Source organism: Tupaia chinensis, unplaced genomic scaffold (genome assembly GCF_000334495.1).
Source record: "Tupaia chinensis unplaced genomic scaffold, TupChi_1.0 Scaffold000066_1, whole genome shotgun sequence".
NCBI lineage: Eukaryota > Metazoa > Chordata > Mammalia > Scandentia > Tupaiidae > Tupaia > Tupaia belangeri.
Window position 1 is genome coordinate 1,315,236 of NW_006159525.1, and position 27,110 is coordinate 1,342,345.

Genomic DNA, 27,110 nt, shown 5'->3' on the forward strand with positions numbered 1-27,110 from the left:
CTCCCGCTTTCCGCTCCGCCATCGGCTACGGCTGGGGACGAGTGTCCTCATTCGGGAGCACTTAGGGATGCCATGCCAGAAAATCTGGCTCTAATATATGCGAATGGTTCAGAAATAAGAAAGGCGATGATAGAAAGAAAGCAAACGTGGCAAAATGCTACCAACTGTAACTCAAGGTAAAGGTCATAGGGTGGTTACCATACTACTTTTTTCAACTTCTGGTTTATCTAAAAAAAATTTTTTTTTAAATAAAGAAAAAACATAAGCCTTCATTAACAGTGGCAAGGTCTAGTACTAAATATTTTTCGCACACATGTGCATACCAAACTCTCAGATGCTGTCCATTCCGTACAGAACTTTTTAATTACGAAAACGATCCCACGAGGAAGCGAGGCGGCCCTTTCCTGTGTGACCTCGCCCGGCACTCACTGCAGCAGACGCGCCGACAGCGGGCTGGCACTCCCCGTGGCACCTACTCCTTCCCGCCAGGGGCCTGGACGCTGCCTCCATTTTACGGTGCCCAAAATCTTGAGAGTTCAGGAAACTCGTTCAAGGCCACAGTCAGTAAAAGGCAGGACTCGGCTTCCAAACCAAGACGCCCCAGCCTGAGCTCCGCTCTACTCCAGGCGCAGACGCCCGCCAGCAAGGACTCCGGTGACTGCGTTCTCTACCTGCCACAGCTCTTCCTGATGACACGGAAGAACGCGAAGTGGAAACAGTGCCTGCTTCAATAACCATCCTCGTGGAAAGAACATGCCTATCGTCACTGGCCTCTCAAACTCTCCAACATCTGGCCCGCCCTTCACTCTCTGCCCCAAAGGTAAACATCAATGAAGACTGTCCGTTACGCACTCCCAAGACGGAGGAGAAGGCAGGTGGTCAAGGGCAGGGCATGGGCGGGCTCGAGGTGACGCAGCCCTTGGACAGACTGGGGAGGGGAAATCGTAGCTCGCGGTGCCAGCGGCTACGTCGGATTTGGGGCACTGCCTGGTGGGCTCCCGTGTCTGGCCAGCAAGCAGCAGAGCCAGGGTGGGGTCTGGGTGCCCGGCCCTCCCTCCTATGTGGTGAGGCCGAGGGAGTCTGGGGTCCTGAGGGTCAGTCAGTCTGTTGATGATTCACACTCACGGCATTAGATGCTTGGGGGCTTACTGAGATGTGTGGAAGGCTTACCTTGGGGAGAACTTCCATTATATTCCTTTTCCAGAAACATCAGTAATCTAATACCACTTATTTATTTTATAAAAATAAAATCATCCTAATTTTACCAGAATTAGAGATAAGGTTAGACATGTATTGAAGCAGGGGAGGGTGGATGAAGAAATCTAATGGAAAAAGGCAAAGAATCATGCTACTAGAACCAAGTAAAATTAATAAGTAAAAGGCATAAAGGGAAAGGATACCTAATGTAAGCGTCCCACACCCCCGGGGATGGAGGACGACAGGAAGAGGGGAAAGAAACGCTCCCTAAGTGACAGGTACCCAGCTCAGTGGGGCAGGGGTCGGGGCAGGGCAGGAGGGAGGGGCTCCCCAGCACTCTAGGGACACTCCATCAAGTCAGAAAAAAACAGTATTCTGAAAAGTTAAGTAAGTGTTAAAATTATTCATCAGTTTGAGAAAAACCACAAGGCATGAATCTTGAAAACACTACTCCCCTTTAAACAATTTTGACATGTTTGAAATGCATGCACCCACAATTCTGTGCCTAGTCGGTTTAAGCGTATTATTACTGGAGAAAATAAGCATTCAGGTACTTACTACTGCTTCCATATCAGAAGTGTCAGTCGGAGCAAACATAGACTGAACCATAAACTTGTGTTTACTTTTCTCATTGGGATCATAATCGAAAGGCTGTAACATCACTGAGAAAGAAAATATTTCATTAGGAGGGTCAGAGCGGGGTTATCAGTGCCATTAAGCTAACATGTGTTCTTGGGGTGCATTTTCTCCTCTGAGCCCTAGGACACCCCTGCTGAAGCAGGCGAGGAGAAGCAGCCTACACTGTCTCTATCTTGTAGGTAACCAACCCATGGTCCCGAGGCCAAGGGGGCTGCTCCGAGGTGAGACAGGCGGGCTGAGCCGGGCGAGGGCTCAGGACTTGGGATTCCACTTCTCGGCCACTGACCACGTGCTCTGCAGAACCGCCACCACCGTCTGGCACCGCCCTCCAGCAGGGGACACCGGGCAGCAACCCCACATGCCTGTTTTGCTCAAGAAAACATACCGAATGATCTTTTCAGGAACTGAGCAGGAGAATCCAAGATGTCCAAGGAACTGTCTAGCTTCTCTCCACCCCGTTTCCCAGACAGCTGATCAAGGTAACACCTTCCATGCTGGCCTGCCCCAGCCTGCTCTCCCGAAGGAGCCAGACAAATCTCACCAGGGATGCCAGTTCGAATCACCCTCTGCGGGGCTACCCTCCGCGGTGACTGGCTTCCTTCAGTCTATCTCCTGGGGGAGACCACAGCCTACCTCAGTAAGTAGCAGGTGCTTTATGATTCATTATTTGAGGCCCAGTCACAAAAGTGCAGGCAGTAGGGCTCCACGGGACTGGAGCCCAATGGGAGGCCCCAGATTCGGATCCTGGCCGACATAGGCACACCTACAGTCCTGGCCAGGAAGGAGGCTTGGGGGTGGAGGGGTCATAGCATGGTAAGACCCTGTCAAGGTCTCCTCCCCCCCTTCTCTCTCACAGAATAAATACTTCAGTTTTCAAACATAATGTTATTTGATAAAGACCTAGGCTAAACCACATGCCTCGTTAAGTGTGCAGAAACATAACATCGCACGTAGGAAACGCCTGCTGTGCCCTGACCGCCAGATGGTGTGGGCCGAGGGCGTCCGTGTGCCAGCACCAGGCTCTGCCTAAGTCCATTACTCTCCCATTTAATCCTTGAGAGCTGGGTGCCACTGTGGGGGCGGGATGGTGCCTTTCTGTCACATGAACACCCGAAGCAGAGAGAGGCAAGGTCACAGCAGATGAGTGCAGTCTGCTGGGAGAGTCCTGCTCCGGCCAGCAGGGACCTGACCCCTGTCCTCCAACAGCGTGTCCTGCCCTTCCGCCCCTGCCCACGGGGCCTTCTGGCCTTCTGCGGGAGCCTCGTCTTAGAGCTCTCAGCTACTTCCTCTAAAGCCTCATCATCAACCACCTCTGGGAGCCAAAGGGCAGGGGTCCTTCAGACCCAGACCACTGATGGGCCACAAAGCGAAGTGGCTTACTCAGGTCACAATGTCAGGAAGCAGCAACTGAGGGACAGTCATGACGTGACACCCCGAGAACGGCCTAGCACCTGTCCACAGCAGTGGTCACTCCAGGGTGGGCCACTGTGCCTCACCACCCAGGCCCACGCCACAGCTACAGAACTGGCATGACAGACAGAAGTGCCAAGGTCCCACACCCCTCCTGGGGACATGGGGACAGAGAAAGACCATTAAGACCTGCCCAGGCACGGGACGCACAGGTACCCTGCCACGCAGGCAGCTCTGGTGTCCACGACACGGCCTGAGTGCCCTCAGTGCAGGGCATTGCCGAGAGACCTTCTCAGGACACAGCGCGAGGCATGCCAGAGCAAAGCCTTCATGGACGCAGGCCTGCACACGCCTGGTCTGGCTCCCGATGGAGATGGCTAACACAGTGTGTCCCCTGAGCACCCCAGTCCCGGAGCGTGGCCACCAGCAGGGAACAGGTCACCTAAACGCACAAGGGCTACTTTCCTCGGAATGCGATTTTCCAAGTGGAAAGGCAAGGTCGCTCCTGGAGAAGCCGGCCTCCCTGGTAGCCTGGACCCAGAGGGCAACCGGCTCTTCTTTGGGCCCCACTGAGCTGGCAAGGACTTTCCTGCAGACGGACCTTGAACACCACTGCACACCTGGGCGCGGCAGTCAACCTCGGGGACAATGGCCAGACGGGCAGGTCAAAGCCAGGCCCTCTTCCCTGGAAGCTGAGTCCCTGCGTGTCTTTTTGCACCCCAGGCTGCCATGAGGACACGGGCTGTGAGCTCAGGAGCCAACGGCTTCACTTGCCCGTGAGCATTCTCAGAAAGGGACGCCGGCCTCTCACAGGCATTGGGACCAGTCTTCAAACTACGGTCAGGTCCATGTTCACGTCAAAAATTCCAATGAACTGGGGATTGAGAACTGCAGACTCGCTCAGTTCAACAAAACCACGCTCTGGTCTGGGAAGGAGGACAACTTGGACCTCAATGACACTTAGGTTTTCAGAGGACACCGTTAGCAGTGTAAGCTGCCGCCCCCCGGCCCTCTGCTCTGCTGGCTGGCAAGGGCTGCTGCTCTGCCCCTGGGCCCAGCCTGCGGCGCTCCAACCAGGAACCAGGAACCAGGAACGGGCGCTGTGGCTCACACGACAGCAGTCCGACGGCTCCTTAGGTGAGACACAATGGGTGGAGTGAAAGAGCAGAAGACCCCGAACACACAGCCACAGGGCTCTGTCCTTCCCCCCTTCCCCCAGGAGAGGAAGTGTGGGGGAGACCAGGCGGCCGAGGGCACGTGGCCGGGCGTCGGGTCAGGTCTGCCCAAGGCAACACGGGAGCCCTCGTCTGTTTTCACAGACAGAGAAAAGTCCCGAGGAGGGAAAGGCCGAACCACCCTGACTAGACCCTGCTGTGTCCTAGGCGAAAGCACATTCCTCTGGCTCTCCCAGGTCCCGTGACAGCAAGCCGTCAGAGAAGCCCACGCTGGGGTCAGTCCGTGGCCCGTGGTCCAGAAGGCTCTGGTCGCTCAGAGTGTACATTCCGTGGTACACGTTTTCTTAAATATGAAGTAATAATAGCAAAGCTGTTACTTCACGGAAAAAACTTAGCGTAGCTGTGGCCACCGATAAAATCCAGGCTTTCGAGTAAACACTAGAGCTGTGGAAAACTTTTATCTGCCACTAGGAGCTTCAGTGTCCCCAAAACACAGACTATGCTGATGAGATCAATGGGAAGGGTAACAGGTGTGACTTCCTGGAAACTGCACAATAAGAGGCTGACCTGTGAAAGATCGGGGTGGCTCGGCCGACCGCCATCTCCCGAGTGGCCTACGCATGACCTGAGAGAGTCCCTTCAGCGCGTGGGGAGGCCAGTGCATCAGCAAAACAAAGCTCGAAGAGCTTTTGGACGCGGTTTCAGATTCTGCGTGGGACTGCCCTTCTTTAAGAAGGTACCAGGTGTCAGGACCAGCAGATGGCGTAACGTTGCTGGACTCCCAGATTCAACTGTGGTTCGAGTCCTGGACCAGGCAGCTTGAACCATCTAGCCTAAATTCATGCCAGGTGCACATGCATGTCCAAAATCCCGAGACGAGAATGAGGAAGGGACTGTGGCATAGCCAACCCCCCGGGGGTGGGGGTGACTTCTCGCTTTCATTTCAGTCTCTGTCTCTCCACCAAGTGTACATGCCCTATAGCAAAAATCTCTTTAAAAAAAAAAAAAGAGAGAAGGTGCCGCATGTCAAGTGTTGGTGTAGTATCAAAGAGGAAAGTCCGGGTTTACCTGGGAAGGGGTCAGCCCCTTTCCGTTTTCCAACTACGTGTCTGCGGTGACACTGGGTTTTCTTCACGCCCCTTTACCAAACCAACACATCACAGCAGTCGTGATGCAGAAGTGTGAGACTCGGTCTGCCTCTGTTACAACAGACATCCAAGAAAGCTGCAAAAAATGCCAAGGCGTCTTTTCACTGATTTTTTTTTTAGTCATTATTTTGGGCCAACTCCATCGCCTGGAGCATTAGGCAGTCAGACTCCACCTGACTGGCCCTGCAGACCCAGTGGCTGGAGGGACACTCGGGCACACATGCCCAAAACCCTGGAGGAGGGAGACGGAGCGAGAGCTACAGCCTGGCCACACCCAAGGAAAGAGGTGCCCGTCCCCTCCCTCCATCTCTCGGGTGAGTGCATCCTCTAGGGGAAAAACATATTTTTCACTGAAAATTTTTACCATTAACATGAATTGCTTGTAATTGTTTAAGTATCTGTGTAATTTCTAATATGATAAGTACCAAGTCCACCCACAAACACGACAGCTCTTCGGGCCTCCAGCTCTTCAGGGTGTAAGGGTCTGGGAGCAGCAAGTATGCGTGCTGCTGCTCTCCAGCCCTCGGCCGAATGCCCTCCAGGAGGCCACCTGTGGGGCTCAAGTGACCACGGCCAGCCTTTGCAGCCCCTCTGGGAGAATCTGCTGTTTAAAAGAGAAACCAAGCCTCGAGTTTCCGGGGCGTCCTGGGCTTGGGCAGGGGCATAGGTCCACATGCATGTATGTGTCTCTCATGGACGGGACTGGGTTCCCTCCTCTAATCCAGCGGCCTCTCCACAGCTTAGTCAGGCTCCCCGAGGGACTGTCGAGCCCCCCTGCCAGCCTGCCTTGCAGGCGTCACCGACACAACTGTAGCCCAAGTGTCCGACATGCCAAGTCATCACAGTGTGGACCTGGAAGTCACTTCTTGGGGCATGGAGAGGGCATGTGGGGAACACAGGGGTGCAAACACACAAGGCAGGGGTCACTGGTGGGAGCCAATCACCTTAAAGACCTGCCAGAGATGGCCTGAGGCAGGAGGGGACTCGTGAGATGGCGACGCCAATGCCCACTGCACGGCTGAGGCTCTGGGCCTGCGGTATGGGGGACCCTCCCCCCACCTGGAGGAGCAGGTGGGCAGGAAGATGTCGCCACCCAGCGGCTCTCCTTGGCCGGTCTCGTCTGCCAGGGTAAGGCGCTTGAGTGGCCGCAGAGACACAGGGAGCTGGGCAGATGCCCAGTGCACCTCAGTGCCCACGTCCTAACACCCTCACGCACATGGACACGTGCGTGTCTCCCGGGCTACTATCAGCTCATGTCAAATGCAATTTGCTACACCCGATTAGCTGGGACGTTATGAGAACATGACAGAATAAATGTTGCTAATCGCTCGTTCTTTCAGCTCCACACATGCAAATTGTGACAGAAATTATGTACTTTTTCCATGACAGGCTATAAAAGAGCTCCCCATTAACTTAATTGATTTCACTTGAACACCAGAGACACTGATGATAAAACCCTCTTAAATGAGCCATCTAGCCTACGTTTAAATGTATCTGCTGCCGCTACATTAAAGAGAAGCCTGTTACCAGGAAACAGCCTGGACACCAGCCCCCTGGCGGATCAGCACTCCGGCACGCGTCTGCTGGCCTGGCCTGCAGAGCGGGCTCCCACGAACAAAGGGCCCGCGGTTGCCGCCTCTGTGCACAGCAAGGTGGGTGTCCTTCAGGGAGAGGACACGGCACACGCTGCAGACAACGACCCTACCCCTGGGGAGCGAGGGCCTGATTAAAGGCAGCTGCACAGCTGCTGCTGCGAAGCCATGCAGGTCACACGCTGTCACCTCCTTGTAAGGGAACAGGGCAGGCGAAACATCTAACAAGCACCGTGACACACGCTTTAGTTTTCTTTCAATCTCAGAATCCCATTTTCAAAACAGCTCTCCATATTTATACCCTCTCCAACTCAGCTCAGGCCCCCTCTACTGACTCCCTTCTAAATCGCCCAATTAGGAGACCTTTCAGCTTCCTCCCTCCGTCTTCTCCACTCAAATTATCCTGCAGAACCTGTAAGAGCCAGAAATTTAATCTTCCCCCAATATCCTATCCACATCCTGTTAACTCCTTAGATAAAAAAATTTTTAAAAATGCCTTAAAAATAAACAAAAAAATCCATCTCCAAGTGAGAAAACGTTTGGCTCTTCATGACCCGGCCCTCCTGGCATTCCCGAAGACAGTTTCCCTCTCGGCCCCACAGGGGCACACACTGCCAGGGCCACAGCCGAGTCCCCGGTCTCTGCCCAGTGGTGCCCTCTTCCATTAGTCTGCCGACCAGGCACGTCTGTTCTGACACTCCTCCACCCAGTCACCTCCCAGCAGGCCAGGCCTGGGCCGAATTCACCCACAGAACTCTGGAACGAGCAGCTCTCAAGCTTTGGCCTGAGAGATCCTTACACTCTGAAGAGCTGGAGTGTGCTGGGATCACCTGGAGCAGGGCTCAATCACAGACCGCTGGACCCCACCTGCGCTTCTGCGTCGGCAGGGCCAGGTGGGACAGCGATCTTGCTTTCCAGCAGGATCTCAGGAGATGCGGCTGCTGCCCTGCTTCCGGCCCAGGGACCACACCTGCAGACCCTGGGCGGAGCTCCACCGCAGATGTGGCTGCTCCTGACGGGATGGCAACTCAGCACACAGTTCTTACTGCAGACCTTGCTCCACAGGAGGCATGGTCACGCCTGCGACTCGAGCCCCTGCCTCCACGTGCCCCTAGCTCCCTGGCTGCACTGAGGCCAGGACTCCAGTCTTTGTGGCTCACCTCCGGGTGCCACTTGCACTGCTTCATGGCTGAGCAGTGTGCACCTTCCCTCCAACACTCACGCACTCCTGGAACAAGTGCCCCCCACCAACCTCCTTAAGCTCCACCGCTGGCCCCTCCGTCCTCCCTGGAGCCACGGCCTCCCCGTGTGCCCAGCACAGTGGTGCCATCTTCCTATCACCAGCCTCCTCTCACCCACGCTTTCCTTAAGAAGTTGTTCTCCACCGACATGCATTTTTGCTGTCGTAACAGAGCTACAGCTGCACTGTCTGCAAACTAGCCGAAGACCTACGTGAATCAACGCCAGTCAGAGCTGCTGCCGAGCTGGATGGAGGGAGCTGGCGCTGCCAGGGGGCGGAGACATAATCCCAGCCTACAGCAAAGAAGCCTGGCACTATAGTTACTGTGTGTCCGCATCCCGAGGGACTTTGTGGATTCCTCGAGGAGTCTCACGACCTCCTTTCTGGACCTCTGCCTACTCAGGGGCCCATGGAGGGAGCTGTGCGTCTAACAAGTACTCACACCAAGTGTCACACCAAACTGTGTGCCCTATGGGCTCCCCAGTCCCCGCAGTCTATCCTAGATAACACTCCTCCCAGCCTGCCACGTACCTGTGCAGAGGGTCACACCGACGCACTGACAGTGAGCCCCCAGGATCACCGGGAGATGAGGGTGCTCTGCTGGCCAGACACCAAAGCTCCCTCTTTTTAAAAATACTTTTAACGTAAATCTCTTCTAAACTCAACCTTCCTTCAATAGCTGAATAGTGGATGACAGCACGGCCTCTCCTGACAGCTTCCGTGTGTGACCGTGAACCCCACTGTGTACTATTCCAGGAGGACCCCAAGTCGTGTTTTGAGACTGAGCAGCTGAAACGTCCACCCCGTCTTAAGTCATTCCAGATCCCCACTGTACTTCCGGGGCCTCGGCACCTGCTCTCCACAGCGCTCCTGTCCAGTCTTTCACCACCTGCTGCCTGCCACCCCTGCCACTCCTGACGTGGCCACCTCTGGCAGCCTTTCCCTTCACTGAGCTCTGTGATGAGCTGGAAACCAGAATAGGGCTTAGTGAGTTCAAGAAGTGCAAACAGAACAAGGCTCAAGGCCGGGGCTCCCAGGTGTGTGTGTGCGCGCGCACGTGCACGCGTGCGTGCTGAGGGAGAAGAGCGCCACTCGGCTGCACTACAGCGGGGCGCCTTTCTGCTTCTCAGTCACGCCGCCGTCGAAGTTATCGTCAGCCACGTATGGTGGAGTGGATGCGCTTGGTAAGTCACTAAGACCATGACATTTGAAAATGCAAAAACTAGTAGTGCCACATTTTTAAAAAGTGAAGCACAGGATTCTTAAGAAACCTAAATATTACCGTAAACTCTTTTAAAAAATCTTTAACAACACAATTAAACTAAATTTCTATTAGTAACTTTCTTTTTTCACCAAAATCTTATCTGGTGAAGAAGATTAAAGACATCTTTTAAGTCTGACTGTGAGTTCTTATCTGGAGTAATAAGCCTGGTTCATAAAAACCATTTATAAAAAGGCTTTTGCTTATCAGAAACTTCCAAAGCCCAGATCAAACGAAGAATGGTGTTGAGAAGCCCGCAAGCCCCCGCAGAGCTCCCACTCGCGGCGCGCCTGCTGGACAGGTGCCTGGCTTCTGTCTCCAGGAGATGCACGCTGGCTCTGGCTCTGATCACCTGGAAGCTTTGGCCCAGGACTGCCAAATGGCTACATTAAACTGAGTCAGCAACATCTTAAAAGGATTAATTATCAATTGCAATACTACCCAATTACATTAATTGACCGATGTTTCCATCCAAGAAGATTTGCTGATACTCATTCTGCCCCCAAGATTTGACAGGAAGAACTTTCTACTTTCAATGTGATTGAAAAGAGCGCTGACGAGGGCTCTATGACAGGGATGCATACTGCTTCTTCGTTCTTTGAATTCTAATTTAAACCAGATTGAGACGCTGGGAGGCTTGTGTGCGTGTGCCGTGAGTCCATCCGATTCCCGGGGCACGCTTGGTACAGTGCGTCTGTACCTGTACCTAACCCTGGGATCGCTCAGGACGCTCCCCAGAGCCCCCACACAGATGTTTTGCATTCCTAATTTGCTTGGTACACAGGCAACAATGTGCATAATTGAACTGCAAACAGAAGCTGCTTGCTACTTCAGTGAGATTAGAATTCAGTGAGGGTTATAAAAATATTAAGCTTAATATCATATTACAGGAAACGTAAGTATTTTTGATGGGCCTGTAATTTTACCACTTCACCTGTTGTATCTGCTGGCAAACATGGCTTGGAATATTAATGAAAAACTCCCTCATCATTAAACTGCAGTATTAAAAAACAAAACAAAACAAAAAAACTACACCCATTAACAGCTTACCACAAGGACATTTTCAAAAAAATTACCTACCTTAAAAATATTTCCCCACCATAAAGTTCAGAAAATAGATTTAATTTTGAAAAGCTAGAATAAATGGGGAGGCCCCCCACTGCCTCAAACAATTCATTAATTCAGAAAGTTCTCTTTTCCTTGCATCTAAAATCTCGGGGGTGGGGGTAAATCCAACCTCCTCTTCTCCAATTGCCATTTAAGTGGGCCTGTTTTGCTGAGGTCTGGATTTGAGTAATTCAGAGCTATCTCTGGTAGACACTGGTATCAAGGAGCAAGGGCCAAACCACGGCACTCTGGGCAAACGAATGCCAATGGCAGCGCCCTGCACCTCCTCACACCTCCCGCCTCATCTACCAGGCGCTGACCCTGGAAGGGGCCACTGCAAGGAGCCCCAGAGGACTAACAGGCTCGAACCCTCCGTCCGAGGCAGTGGATCCCAAAGCACTTCTTTGGAAAAGGCCACACATTAAAATACACTGACGCAAGAAGTTTAGATTGCATCTGTTCACTTTACTGCCGAAGTTTATAAAGGGGCGGTATTTTTTTAAAGGACCCAATAAGTGATGGGGCTAAGGTAAGGGCCACTGAATACCAGGTTAATCTGAAAGATGAGGAGGGCCACACAGGTGTCTGGAAGACTCTGGGCTATCCCTGTCACGCCCAGACCTGTGTGCCTTCAAATCTGCAGCAGCGCCCCCTCAGGCTAGCTCTGAAGGCAGAGGCCACCCTCCCTCCCTCCTCCTCCTCCCCTTCCCTGCTGCCTTCCTCCATGGAAGAATGATTTACAGCCTGCCCTAACAGCTGGCAGTCTGGGCCTTCTGGATGGGAGACGCACTGTCCTGTTCAGGTATGCCTGACTCTGTGGGGGCAGGGCAACACGGGAGTTCTTTGTTTTGTTAATTTTTTCTAGTTTGCTATAGGGCACGTGCACTGTCTAGAAAGAGAGAGAGAGAAGAGGGAAAGTGAGAAATCACCCCCAGGGGGATGGCCAGGCCACAATCCCTTCCCTTCCACACTCCTGGGATGAGGCTATGCTCACACACACCGGGTGCCCGTTTCTCAAGCTGTTCGGTCCCGGACTGGATCCGTGAAGTCGGCCATGTGGGACCCAGCGCCTTGCCCACCACATCGCCTGCTGGTCAGAGACCAAGAGTACTTTCCGTCTTGTATTTGTGTGTAAGTGGGGTTCCCCCGACACTTCTCAGGAGGTTCAGTGTCACAGAAAAGAGCGCAGGACCAGGAGCTGAGGCACCTGCTTCAAATACCAGCTCTGCCACACCACTGTGGTGACCCTACAAGGCACGATCCAGCTCCTATTTGCAAAAGGAAGGTCACGAGCGCAAAATCTGGATCTTCCCGAAGTAGGTAACCAGAAATCAAAACAAATGTCTAGTGTTGGTATTTTAAAAGCTCCTATGATGGGGAGGTACGTGCATTTCTGAGACCCACACCTACACTGCACAGCCAGCCACAGAGATGACTCAGAGAGCTAACTTGCTCCCCGTATCGACTGTGAAAATAGGCAATGTCCAACCGTGACCACCTTGCTCGACTTTGATAAGGGCAAGGACACCAAGGGAAGAACATGTGGGTAAAACGTTGAACTAAAAGCTGCCCTTAACATCAACAGAAAAAACTGGAAACCAAACGGAATCAGGAGACACAGAAATGCACCACCCGGGTCCCCTCCTTCTGGAGCACGCTGCCATTCAGGAGCACAGGCCTCCGAGCCAGACAGGACAAGCCACACCTGGGCTCTGTCACCTGCAGGCTTCGTGACCCTCCAACCACCTCAGACTCCTCCTTGGTAGACCCTTCAGGGCAGATGTGGAAGTGATCACAACACAAGAGCATCTGCCAGGCCTTGGACACAGGTGCCCTCCAGCCAGTGCAGGCGCCCCCTCCTGGCTCTTCCTGGGTAATGACAGCTTTGAAAGTCCAGGTCAGCCTTTGCAGGCGCAGAGAGAAACACACCAGGGGGAGAGCGGGCGTGGGTGCACCATAATGAGAACGGCCAGTGCATGGAGGGAACGGAGTTGGCAGAAATGATCAGATAATGAAACACCTTATATCTTTCCAAAGAGGTGAATCATTTTCTTTTAGGTGTCAAATGAATAGCCAAAAGTATCACAATCAAAATCTATCATGGAAAAATCCAGACAGGTACTCACTTCAAATGAGGAGTAGCTTCTAATGATGCAAAAGCCTCTGTGACAGTGAGTCACCGACAGTTAGGGAGTAAACACGCTCTCCCCCGCAGCGCCTGCTGATCTCCAGAAGTCCTAACGAGCTACAGGTTTACTGCATCTCAAACACGCTGAGACACCAGCCCTCACTTACGTCTCCTTAATTCTGAAATCCAATTCTCAATGCGGGCACTTCACCAGCGTCATTTCAGAAGTTGAACTTCGGAAAATACATGCACTCAGAAGAGGGGGACGCACCAGACACACACAGAAATATCTTACAGCCTTGAGTGTATTCGTTGTCTCGGTCCTCGTCTCCCTTCACTTCCCGTCAGTAAAGTGCAGTCACCAAGCACCGCAGATGACAAGAGGTTCCTCAGAACTCACGTCGCTTAGATAAGAGACTCCATTTAGCTTTCTCCCATGAACTGCAATTAAGTTTGTTTAGCCCTTTTTTATTTATTGCCAAAGGGCAACTTTAATGAAGTCATGTCTGCGGCGACACTTCCCTTTGCTCTGACCGCTGGGGCACAAGTTTAGACTCAGTAAAACGAGAGGCGTCAGTTATGGCCAAACCGAGGTGCGTGGGCCCCCCTGTGCTTCCTGACTGGGTGGGGATGGAGAGAAGTCGTCATCTGATCTCCATGTGTGAAGTCGGGCTTTAGGAGAACCTGCCAGTCCTCGGGCCTTCCGAGCCCACCCTCGGCCTCCAGGCTCAGGACTTACCGGACACATTGACGGAGGCCCCCGCGTCGATGACCCCGCTGTTGGGCCTCACGCAGTACCTGCGTGGCGCCGTGGTCTTCACTTTGAAACACACGTTTCGGTCTGTCGGGTTGCCAAGCTTTAGGTTGGTGGTGACCACATCAGTGAAGGGACCTGTGGGAGGACACAGAGACTGACTGGGGACCTTGTGAGGAAGGGTAGAGACAGGCTGCTTCTGGTGGGAAAGAACACAGTAAGTGTCTAGAAGACAGGATTCCCAGGTGTGCACCAACACGCCAAGGAAGGGGGCGGTGGCCGAGTTCTGCACCAGCCGACGGCCTCCGCCGACCAGGCCGCACTGCTTCCGGGTGCCGAGGACGTGCTCTGGCCTACGGCGTCTCCCGGCACCTGTCGATGGCAGGGTTATTGCTGAGCTATTGACGGGGCGGCGGGGTCCAGGAAGACAATCACCTACCCGGTTTCCACGCTAATTAGGAGCAGGCAGGAGCTGGACCGAGGGCGGCGCCATGGCCTGCCCTCTCCTCTGCTGAATATTGATCTCCATGCTTACAAGATGAAATCTCACAGGGAGCGCAAAAAGGACTAAACTTAGGTCCCAAATGATGATCACTGAGAGCGTGCCAAGAGCAGCAGAGGTGGGAAGACTCCAAGGTGTTAATGGTCTGCCAACCCAGAAACTCCCACAGATGGGGCTGCTGCCAGCAAAGTTCCCATCCCCCTAGGCTGCAGCCAGCGTCCAGGCCCCACTGGACTCAGACTCACCACACCCCTGCTAGCTGCCCGGGCCGCTGGGGAGAGCAGCAAGCTCAGTGCCCTGCAGATATTTTTGATCACTATTATTTATTCATTCCCTACTTTATTAGATTTTTTAATTAAAAAGTAAAACATGCTTCTTAAAACAAACCAGACAATAAAAGATGCATAAAGAGGAAGTTACTAAGCTTTCCTCTGTCCCCCGAGGTAACAAGTATTAACAATACTGAAGCTCTTCCGCATCGTCTATGTGCACACACGCAACAAGCCCCACACACGTGTGCAGGTGGGGCTGAGAGGACTGAGGTCACACGGCCCGCATTACTCCCAGCCTCGCCTTTATCCCCTAGACTCCTGACCGCTGGGCTTCCTAAGGACTCAGGTGGGAGGGCTGAACTACAAGGGCTCTCAGATACTTTCAATCTTTTCAAATTTATGTATTTTCTGCACGTCAAGCAGCATCTTTGTATTTCCTCCAGGCAAATGCTGGGTTGTCCAGTCGTGACATGCTTTTTTCTGTTTTCCTACACAAAGATGCATCATGACTTTTCTGACAAAACCCAGTACTCTGGGCCTGTATGTCACTTAACGGAAACGGGACACAGGTGGGGAGGGAGGGGTGCTGTGTGCACAGACAGACCCACAACGCAGGGTCCATCTGCCCAAGGAAGAGAGGAACACAGGCGCGGCCGCCTGGGCATCTGCAGCACCGAGTCCGGCCACCCGGGAGGGGCTCCCTACACCCCAAGAAGCAAACGACCTGCGGGTCTCTAAGTCTCGGGCTGCTCCCCTCCTCTGGAGATGCTCAAAGGACTACAAAGCAGCTTGAAAGCAATAATACTCAGGCACACACACGCACACAAGCTACCTTAAACGCGAAGTACGGAATCAGTGCCGTTAAGGAAGGAGAGGGGCTCCACTCCACAGGGCAGCCAGCCCGGCCCAGGGCTTGCTCTGAGAGCAGAGCTGCGCTCCCATGACGGACGCGCCGGCGGACAATCTGAGCAGAAAGACGCTCACATCTGTTTATGCAGGAGTGCGTCTGCGAGAAGCACTCGGTGAACACAGAAGCTGCGCCCAGCTGCACGGAACACGCTGCAGCCCCCCACAGGCGCCCTGCAGGCCTCTCGGTTTGTGGCAGTAACGGTAAGGAGCAGCCTAGTCACTCCGCAGTCACAACTTCCCGCCGGCCGGGGAGCGGGAGCCCCCTCTGGCATCAGGGCGCCCACGGGCTGCACCTCTCCCATGCTCACACCCACAGGCATGGGCAGACGCGGGCACCTTGAGGTAGAGGGCCTGCCTGCTGCAGTCTCTGCTGCTCGGGTCAGGTTGCTATCCTCGTGGGTGTGTCCAGAGAAGGTTTCTGAGTGAGGCTCACCTAACCACATTTCCCCCACAAACAGCACGGGGGGCTGTGCTGTCATTTCAAGGTTTTTGCCACAGCGCTCGGAGAGGGAAAGTGAGAAACCACCTCTGGGGTGGAGGCATGGCCACGCTGTCATCCTTTCTGCATTCTCCTCTCGGGATCTTGGACACGCATGCACACACACTGGGTATCTGCCAGGCCTTGGACACAGGTGCCCTCCAGCCAGTGCAGGCGCCCCCTCCTGGCTCTTCCTGGGTAATGACAGCTTTGAAAGTCCAGGTCAGCCTTTGCAGGCGCAGAGAGAAACACACCAGGGGGAGAGCGGGCGTGGGTGCACCATAATGAGAACGGCCAGTGCATGGAGGGAACGGAGTTGGCAGAAATGATCAGATAATGAAACACCTTATATCTTTCCAAAGAGGTGAATCATTTTCTTTTAGGTGTCAAATGAATAGCCAAAAGTATCACAATCAAAATCTATCATGGAAAAATCCAGACAGGTACTCACTTCAAATGAGGAGTAGCTTCTAATGATGCAAAAGCCTCTGTGACAGTGAGTCACCGACAGTTAGGGAGTAAACACGCTCTCCCCCGCAGCGCCTGCTGATCTCCAGAAGTCCTAACGAGCTACAGGTTTACTGCATCTCAAACACGCTGAGACACCAGCCCTCACTTACGTCTCCTTAATTCTGAAATCCAATTCTCAATGCGGGCACTTCACCAGCGTCATTTCAGAAGTTGAACTTCGGAAAATACATGCACTCAGAAGAGGGGGACGCACCAGACACACACAGAAATATCTTACAGCCTTGAGTGTATTCGTTGTCTCGGTCCTCGTCTCCCTTCACTTCCCGTCAGTAAAGTGCAGTCACCAAGCACCGCAGATGACAAGAGGTTCCTCAGAACTCACGTCGCTTAGATAAGAGACTCCATTTAGCTTTCTCCCATGAACTGCAATTAAGTTTGTTTAGCCCTTTTTTATTTATTGCCAAAGGGCAACTTTAATGAAGTCATGTCTGCGGCGACACTTCCCTTTGCTCTGACCGCTGGGGCACAAGTTTAGACTCAGTAAAACGAGAGGCGTCAGTTATGGCCAAACCGAGGTGCGTGGGCCCCCCTGTGCTTCCTGACTGGGTGGGGATGGAGAGAAGTCGTCATCTGATCTCCATGTGTGAAGTCGGGCTTTAGGAGAACCTGCCAGTCCTCGGGCCTTCCGAGCCCACCCTCGGCCTCCAGGCTCAGGACTTACCGGACACATTGACGGAGGCCCCCGCGTCGATGACCCCGCTGTTGGGCCTCACGCAGTACCTGCGTGGCGCCGTGGTCTTCACTTTGAAACACACGTTTCGGTCTGTCGGGTTGCCAAGCTTTAGGTTGGTGGTGACCACATCAGTGAAGGGACCTGTGGGAGGACACAGAGACTGACTGGGGACCTTGTGAGGAAGGGTAGAGACAGGCTGCTTCTGGTGGGAAAGAACACAGTAAGTGTCTAGAAGACAGGATTCCCAGGTGTGCACCAACACGCCAAGGAAGGGGGCGGTGGCCGAGTTCTGCACCAGCCGACGGCCTCCGCCGACCAGGCCGCACTGCTTCCGGGTGCCGAGGACGTGCTCTGGCCTACGGCGTCTCCCGGCACCTGTCGATGGCAGGGTTATTGCTGAGCTATTGACGGGGCGGCGGGGTCCAGGAAGACAATCACCTACCCGGTTTCCACGCTAATTAGGAGCAGGCAGGAGCTGGACCGAGGGCGGCGCCATGGCCTGCCCTCTCCTCTGCTGAATATTGATCTCCATGCTTACAAGATGAAATCTCACAGGGAGCGCAAAAAGGACTAAACTTAGGTCCCAAATGATGATCACTGAGAGCGTGCCAAGAGCAGCAGAGGTGGGAAGACTCCAAGGTGTTAATGGTCTGCCAACCCAGAAACTCCCACAGATGGGGCTGCTGCCAGCAAAGTTCCCATCCCCCTAGGCTGCAGCCAGCGTCCAGGCCCCACTGGACTCAGACTCACCACACCCCTGCTAGCTGCCCGGGCCGCTGGGGAGAGCAGCAAGCTCAGTGCCCTGCAGATATTTTTGATCACTATTATTTATTCATTCCCTACTTTATTAGATTTTTTAATTAAAAAGTAAAACATGCTTCTTAAAACAAACCAGACAATAAAAGATGCATAAAGAGGAAGTTACTAAGCTTTCCTCTGTCCCCCGAGGTAACAAGTATTAACAATACTGAAGCTCTTCCGCATCGTCTATGTGCACACACGCAACAAGCCCCACACACGTGTGCAGGTGGGGCTGAGAGGACTGAGGTCACACGGCCCGCATTACTCCCAGCCTCGCCTTTATCCCCTAGACTCCTGACCGCTGGGCTTCCTAAGGACTCAGGTGGGAGGGCTGAACTACAAGGGCTCTCAGATACTTTCAATCTTTTCAAATTTATGTATTTTCTGCACGTCAAGCAGCATCTTTGTATTTCCTCCAGGCAAATGCTGGGTTGTCCAGTCGTGACATGCTTTTTTCTGTTTTCCTACACAAAGATGCATCATGACTTTTCTGACAAAACCCAGTACTCTGGGCCTGTATGTCACTTAACGGAAACGGGACACAGGTGGGGAGGGAGGGGTGCTGTGTGCACAGACAGACCCACAACGCAGGGTCCATCTGCCCAAGGAAGAGAGGAACACAGGCGCGGCCGCCTGGGCATCTGCAGCACCGAGTCCGGCCACCCGGGAGGGGCTCCCTACACCCCAAGAAGCAAACGACCTGCGGGTCTCTAAGTCTCGGGCTGCTCCCCTCCTCTGGAGATGCTCAAAGGACTACAAAGCAGCTTGAAAGCAATAATACTCAGGCACACACACGCACACAAGCTACCTTAAACGCGAAGTACGGAATCAGTGCCGTTAAGGAAGGAGAGGGGCTCCACTCCACAGGGCAGCCAGCCCGGCCCAGGGCTTGCTCTGAGAGCAGAGCTGCGCTCCCATGACGGACGCGCCGGCGGACAATCTGAGCAGAAAGACGCTCACATCTGTTTATGCAGGAGTGCGTCTGCGAGAAGCACTCGGTGAACACAGAAGCTGCGCCCAGCTGCACGGAACACGCTGCAGCCCCCCACAGGCGCCCTGCAGGCCTCTCGGTTTGTGGCAGTAACGGTAAGGAGCAGCCTAGTCACTCCGCAGTCACAACTTCCCGCCGGCCGGGGAGCGGGAGCCCCCTCTGGCATCAGGGCGCCCACGGGCTGCACCTCTCCCATGCTCACACCCACAGGCATGGGCAGACGCGGGCACCTTGAGGTAGAGGGCCTGCCTGCTGCAGTCTCTGCTGCTCGGGTCAGGTTGCTATCCTCGTGGGTGTGTCCAGAGAAGGTTTCTGAGTGAGGCTCACCTAACCACATTTCCCCCACAAACAGCACGGGGGGCTGTGCTGTCATTTCAAGGTTTTTGCCACAGCGCTCGGAGAGGGAAAGTGAGAAACCACCTCTGGGGTGGAGGCATGGCCACGCTGTCATCCTTTCTGCATTCTCCTCTCGGGATCTTGGACACGCATGCACACACACTGGGTGCGATTTTCAAGCCACCAGGTTCGGGCTCAAACCAGTCAGCCATGAGGGATCCAGTACCTTAGCCACCGCGGCCCTGCTGCCCCATGCCACGGCTCTCGCTGCACTACTCAACATTGCAGCAACTCCAGGAGGACATGGTGTTTGTCACTGCAGGGCTGACAGACCGTATCCGACCTGGGGTTACACTGAACGCTATTCTTGTCCTGTGGGCAACAGCATCTTCAAGGAAATGACGGGGAAGCCCGTGGCCTGGTGGTTAAAGCTGAATCCCCATGGCCAACTATGTGGTTCGAGTCCCAGATCTGGCATGTGGGCTTACATGCCCCAAATCCTGTCAGGAGGAGAGCTGGAGAAGGGGCTGCAGTGTGACCGGGCCCCCCAGGGGATACCTCCTTGCTTTCCCTCTCTGGTAAATTATAAAACAAACAAAAACCAAAATGCCCAACAGAGCGTCTCTGTTCACCTTTCCCAGAAGCCCTGCCTCGGCCCCCTGGAGTCAGGCTGGAAGCCCTGGCAGGCGGTGCTGAGGGGTGTCTGAGGGTCTGTGGGAGTCTTGGCTATCGCCTTTCCCTGCTGTCAGCACCACAAACATCGTTCTCTGGAGTCGGCTCAGAGTGAGACGAGGGCAGGAACCCTGGGGCCGAGAGGATTTCCAGCCGTGGTGAGGAAGCGCCAGGTGCTGACCACGCTCCACCCTTGTATCAAGTTCTTGGCGTCCGGAGAGAAACAGGATGCCTGGCTCCGAGACGGTGCGGGGTTAGGAGGGCGCAGCTCTCCCCACTGTGCTTCTCCAGCCAGAATGCCGCAGTCCGACTCACTGCAAGACGGAAGATGCAGGGCCTGGCTCCCATTAAGTTTCTCGGCCTGCTTTGGGTGGGGGTCACTTCAGCAATGGCAGGGGGAGAAAAAGAACAGCTAAACACCCCTGTGGCTGTTCCGGGTCAAAGAAAGCAATAATACTCAGGCACACACACGCACACAAGGCAGACAATCCGCACGGGCACAAGCAGGTTACCATGCAGCAACGCCCTAGCCCGCACGGAACACCGCCCATCGGGCTCCGTGCACAGCTGCAGCCCAAGCAGCCCAAGGCCGGGGGAGCAGGGGGAAACGGCCACGTGCACAGGGTCGCCTGCGAAGAGGTGAGCTTCCTAGGAGAGAAGAGGTGAGCGCGATTCCAAAGCCACCAGGCCTCAGAACCGTCCAGATACAAAGCTACTATTCAGGTCAGAATGGGCAAGAGTCATAATGACCACACACACACCCAAATCCATTTCTGTGTGTGTCTCCTCAGAGGTGGTCTGAAGCAAGCACAGTGAGGGAGAGAGGAGGGCTGCTGGCAAGGCTTCGCCAGGTAACAGGAAAACAGTTCCAGGGTTTCTTCTCCCGTCCCCTTTATGAAGCTGACCGAGGAGAGCACAAGTTGAAGGGTTTTCCCGTTCCAGGCACTGGTAAAACCAGACCAAATTTAACTGAACACTAAGCTGCTTTTGCAGAGTTCCCCAAGTGAATGGATCACAGGGCAATCTAAACGGTGTTTCACCTTCTATGAATCACTTAAGAGGTAGTTTAAAATGATAAAAGACAAGCAAAATGTGTAGTAACAAGCAGACAAAATAACCATTCCAGAGTTCAACACTCAACTCCCGATCTTTACCTGTTGAGGGTTTTTCGGGCTGTGATAGGCTTTTTTTTTTTCCCTTTAATTGCCAGAGGGAGCATGTACCCGCGGGAGAGAGACAGAGACAGAGAGAGGGAAAACGTACGGGGCATGATCATGGTGCAGGCCCGTCTCCACTCTTCTGTACGGTTGGGATTTTCGTGCACACGCACACGCACGCGAGCAGAGCGTTTCTCAAGACAGTGGCGCTGGGACTCGAGCAGGGGTCGGCCATGTGGGATTCGGCTCCCTGAGCCACTAGGCAGCAGGATGGGCAAAAGCTTCTATTTGTCGAAATCGGAATGGAGGTGCACTGAAGATTCGCAGTAGGACATCACGACGTCAGGTCAAATAGCTCCGTCCCATGGGTAAAAGTCAAGATGCTTTGTGAAAGTAGGCCAACCTTCCTCTCCCTACTCGGGCAATTTACTCTTAAGAATTTTATTGACAATAAATTCTGTTTGATTTGAGTAATTACAGGAGATAAACCATGTTAGTGTTCTCCTTTCCCCCTGTATTAATGAATTAGGATACACAAAGACCTCAATAAAAATGATGTAAAGGCTTATGAGCAATCATTCAGAGTTTTCCTAATCACTTTCATTTCATAAAACTGCCATATCCATTAAAGCATTATGTAAAAAATGGGATTTTACTACACCAACATACATATTTATCATCAATGAATTTAAACATTGCTTATAAAGTAGAGTCCATTTTACAAATGAAATCTTCCAAAGGTAGATTTTTGTTTCTTTTAAGAGGTAAAAAAATGATTGGTGTCTCTCTAGAATCTCAGTGTATATTTTTAATCATTTTTCTTTCTAGCATTCTATTCTGTATGTCACATAATGTCTATATAAAACTCAGAACTAAACCTCCAAAGTGTGAAAGAGGTTTTTTAAAAAAGCAACATTAATTTGGGAGAAATTACAAATAGTCTTAAAATTGTTATTATTTTGGGGAGCCAGCCCAGTCGCCTCATGATTAAGGGAAGCAGATCTTAGACGACTGACCTCAGTTCAAATGCCACCCTGGCAGCTGAGAAATCCCCTGGTCACATGTGGGTACATGCCCCAAATCCTGAAGGACGAAATAATGGAGAAAGGACTGCAAGGTGACTCTGTCCCATGGGGGGGGGTCCTCTGACTCTGTCCCATGGGGTTCCTCTGTCTCTGTCTGGCATGCACACAGCCTTCTAGCAATTAAAAACAATTTTTTAAAATTCTCTTTAACAATCTGAATAAAGTCCTTTATGCCTGATACCATATGTATACTCATCAGTGAAAATTCCTGCGAGTTTGAAGAAGTTGACGTGAACTCTGACTGCTTTAACAGGTGTTTGGACGGGGCCAGGTGCTGGCGTAGCAATACTGCAATGGGACCCACCTGGGAAAGGTCCTGGGCTCACGTCCTGGGCCTTCCCTGGACGTGCCGGATGAGACTGGGGGGTGGATGGAGGTAGGAAGGCCCTGTTGGGGGTGCCTGTCCTTCCCTTTCTCTCATGAAATAAATTTAAAAAAGGTACTTAGATAAAGCTAAACACAGTTTGAACTTTCTTTCACCTTCCCCAAGGCCCCACTACTTGTGTTTTTATCATTTTAAATTTTCTTTTTTTTAAGACAGTAAGAAAATCTAGACATCACATTTTTTAAAAAGAATTATTTAACTTTCTTTCTTCCTTTTCTCTCTCTCTCTCTCTCTTTCTTTAATTTGACCAGACGGACCAGGCGAGAGAGAGAAAGTGAGAAAGCAAGCCACTATGTCCAGGACTTGAACCCCGGTCAGCTATGTGGGAGTCCAGCATCCTTAACCACCATGCCACCTGCTGGCCCTACATGGACATGTTTTTGAGTGCAAATAACACAATACAAGCAGAAATGTGCTTGTTGTTATAAACGAAGGGATGAAGAGTTGACTTTTAAGTCTTAATAAAAGAGCCTTAGATTTAAGATTACTTTTTAAATACACCACCGAAGATACAGTCCATAAAAAATAACAGATAAGCTGGGCTTCACTAAAAATAAAAACATCTGCTCTCCAAACAGTCAAGAGAATGAAAGACAAGACCAGCAACTGGGAGGGTGTATCTGCAAAAGGCCTGACGGGGGCTGCGAACCAACGTCCACAGAGAATGCTGAAAACTCAACAGCAAGGAGACGGACAACCCGGGAGCCAGTAGGGGCGTGATGGCTACATCAGGGGACTCCCAGGTAGTTGACTGTGGTTTGAGTCCTGGACCTGGCAGCTTAAAACTCCTGCGGGGCGCATGTGTGTGAATGCCCAAAATCCCCAGAGGAGAATGGAGAAGGAACTGCTGGGTGGCAGTTCCTCCTCGGGGGAGGGAGTGATTTCTCTGTCAGCACACATTTCCTAGAGCAAAAATCTCTCTCTTAAAAAAGGAAAGAAAAAAAGAAAAGAAAATTAACAATCTGATTTTTAAATCGGCAAAAGATCTAACAGCACCTCATCACACACATACGGAGGGCTCACGAACATCTGGAAGGGTGCTGGATATCACGTCTTTATGGACCCGCAAACTGAAAGACTGATACCACCACACACCTATCAGACGGCGAGGCTTTAAACCCTGCCAACACCAACCTTCGGCGAGGACACAGAGCAGCAGGGACTCTCACACGCCGCTGGTGGGAGTGCAGAAGGGTACAGCCACTTCGACAGGCATCTGGCAGTGGCTTACAAAACTACATGTTCTCACATCCAGTCCACACTCCTGTCCCTGGTCCTTACCTCGCCCACTGAGAATGGATGTCCACATGAAAACCAGCACGGGGCTGTCAATAGCAGGTTCACTGAAAACTGCCCAAACCTGGGAGCAACCTACAGTCTGCGGCGTGTGGACAGAGATCCAGTGAGACAGTGTCACGGCACTGAGACACACGAATCAAGCCATAAAAAGACATGATGAAACCGTCAACACGCATCACTAAGTGAAAGCAGACGTGTGGGGCTGCAGGCTGTGTGACCCCAACCCTGATGCCAGCAGGACAGAACTGTGGAGACAGTACGATGACGGGGCAGGGGCCTGACGGAAGAATGAGCAGAGGGAGCTCCGAGGATCTGCAGGGCAGCGGAACTACTGCGTCTGACCCTGTCACAAGGACATGTACAACAGCATCACGTTGGTCAAAGCCCAGAACGTAACTGCCAGGAGGGAACCCTAATGCAGCCCAGTGACTGTGGCGGCCATGAGGCACCGCTGCACGCTCACCAATGCACCACTGCGCCTCTCAGCCGTGGCACATGGACAGCAGGGAGGCCGTGCAGGGGACATGGGGACATGCGGGAACTCTGCACATTCTGTGCAGCTTGCTATGAGCCTAAACTGCTCTCAAAAAAGTCTAGGGACCAGCAGTTAGCATAATGGCTATGTCGCTGGACTCTCACGTAGTCAACCGCCGTTCGAGTCCCGGACTCGGTGGCTTAAAACCATGCCGGACTCGGTGGCTTAAACTCATGCCTGGCGCGTGCGTGCGTGCGTGCTCAAGATCCCGAGAGGAAAATGGAGGAGAAGGGATTGCAGCATGGCCATCCCCCCAGAGGGTGATTTCTCGCTTTCTGTCTCTCTGTGTCTGTCTTTCTGGTGAGTGCATGCGACCTATAGCAAAAACCTCTCCAAAAAAACCCAAACACACACACACACTGCCTAATAGGACGAGCAGGTGGTATGATGGTTACATTGTTGGGCTCCCGTGTAGTTGACCGGAGTTCAAGTCCTGAACCCAGAGGTTTAAACTCACAACATGAGGGTGCATGTATGCCGAAGATCTCGAGAGAACAATGGAGGAGTAGGGACTGTGGCATGGCCATTCTCCCAGCAGTGATTTCTTGCTTTCTGTCTTTGTGTCTCCAGCAAGTGCATGTGCCCCAGAGCAAAAATCTCCCCCCCAAAAAATAAATAAATAGATAAACCGTAAGAAACAAAAACCACATGATTGCAAAGCTTTTATTTTTGTTTCTAAAGCATTGATTTAGAACAATTAAAAATCAAAAAAGTCATTTCTCCAGTGAACTTACTCTGAAATTCTTAATTAGGAGTTCACCTCTTTGAATATCTGTTACTATGGTATCTTTCTTTCATTTTTTGAGGGAAGGGGTAACTTTAAAAAACGATCATGGTATAACTATGATGAAATCAGTATCAACACAAGTGAACATTTTTAGCACCGTCAACTTGAATATGAACGGCACACATTAACAGTTCACTTCAGATGCAGGTTTTGAAGCTGGCACCTAGGTGTTCATGGGAAACACGGCAGGAGCAGCAGTTAGCGCAGAGGAAGTCTGGCGTTCATGCAGCACACGTGTCGAGCCCGTGTGTGTCGCACTGTTCTGGGCTCCAGGACACGGCAACGCTTAGGAGACATAACCCCGTGGCCCAGCTCCCCACCCCACCACCCCCCATGGAGGCAGGGAAGGAATGAGCAGAGTTTGTCTCGTGCAGAGGAGAGGGTGATGCTGCTGGGGAGGGCGCAGGCCTGGCTCTGTGTAGCTCTCTACTGCACTGAGCAGACTCTGGTAGCTGGTTCCCCCAGAGCCAGTGTCCACAGGGACACGAGCAGGAGAGCGCCCCCTGCCTGAGGCAGATGGAAGCTCAGTGCCTTTTCTGAGTGTCACTTCCATGCCTGGAGCCTCCCAGGTGCAGGCGGTCATTAGTGAAGGAGAGGGATAAAGGCGTTTGTCCAGACTCTCCATTCTAGAAGGGGAAGACTTACATAAGAGATGGTATGGGGACTGGTGCATTGCAGGTAGGTAGAGAGAGCGGAAAATCAGAGGACAGCTTTTAATGAAAACACACTGTCCAAAGGGTAAGATTTAAATACAACAATAAGATCGCAGAGACTTTACTGGAGAGTAGCTGTGACCTCGCATTTAAATTTGTTTTTCCCACAGTGTTGTTTTGAAGCCTCGAGCACCATTTTATTGTCTTAACAAAGGCACGATGAATCAGGGCATCCAGAGGCAGAGTAACTCAAGCGCAGCCACACTGCCACTCTTCTCTTAAGGGAAGGAACAGGGCCAGCATAAAGATCTGCTGCTAAGACAGATCTTGGTTCAAATCCCAGCTCCACTACAAACTCGGGTTCACAACTTGAGTTAATAACCTAAGGACCATAACTGTGCCCACTTGCTAGGTCTTCTGTAAGAATTAAATAAATGAGTACTCAGGAAAATGTCTAGCACACACTATCAGATCACCCAGTGACACATCGCAAATGCCACCCTCCCCGTATGACCCAATGGGTTAACACAGCTTTCTCTAAGTTCCCATGGGGACAGACCATGGCATCCCGTCCCCATTTTCCCTGCTTGTCCCCGACACCTAGAGGCTGGGAACTGCAAGGACCAGTCCCCCACTCAGTCTCCAACCTAACCCGTGCAGCCCACAGGAAGCTGCCCGTCTGCAGTGAATGACCAAATCTGAATAAGTTCATGGAGAAACTGCAAAGAGCTGCACAAGGGGAAGCCCCAGGCCCCCCAGTCTGCACAGCTGTCTGTTACAGACAGGACGGTGCCGTGCAGGTCTCCAGTCCCTTCTCATCCAACTTATGTGCTCAGGATGTCACCGTGCCGGGGGACGAGGACTTCTCAAAGCACACTCCTACAGAATGAGACCGCACTTGCCAGTCACTTCGATTCCGTGCCCCCTTTAACTTCCAGAAGTTTCTAGCTGTGTTATTAACAAGCCCTTGTTTGCTTCTCTAAGGCGCAAGCAGGCCTTAGGGCTTTGCAGCTCCATGTGTGAAGTGTAAGGTGGCACCTACGAAGGCCATTCCTTTAGACTTTCCTACCTTAGAAAACACCTTCGTAACTTGACTCCTACTTTACAAATGTGACAGCCTGTAAAATCTTGATCCCACACTTCACACCACCCTCCCCAGGGTAAATAGCAGAACTGCAAATTACTCACAAGTTAATGTTTTTTTTTTTTGGGGGGGGGTTGGTTTATTGCTATAGGGTGCCTGCGCTCACCAGAAAGACAAAGAGATAAAGAGACAGAGAGAAATCACCCTCCCCCCCTCGTGAGGATGGTCATGCCGCAATCCCTTCTCTTCCATTCACCTCTCGGGATCTTGGGTACACACGCACACGCACCCGGTGCGAGCTTAAGCCGC

At 52.5% G+C, this 27,110-nt stretch overlaps 1 protein-coding gene across 1 annotated transcript in view; it reads right to left on the reverse strand.

The window, feature by feature from the left end:
- The window catches only part of VAPB (VAMP associated protein B and C), a 27,023-nt gene extending 5,693 nt beyond the window's left edge, over positions 1–21,330 (reverse strand). The window contains exons 1-3 of the mRNA XM_006141873.3: positions 21,080–21,330; positions 17,005–17,157; positions 1,756–1,859 (exon numbers count right to left, since the gene is read on the reverse strand). Of these exons, the coding sequence (XP_006141935.1) occupies positions 1,756–1,859; positions 17,005–17,157; positions 21,080–21,092 (270 nt within the window). The 5' untranslated portion in view covers positions 21,093–21,330. The remainder of the gene's footprint in view (positions 1–1,755; positions 1,860–17,004; positions 17,158–21,079) is intronic.
- Between the last annotated feature and the right edge of the window lie 5,780 nt (positions 21,331–27,110).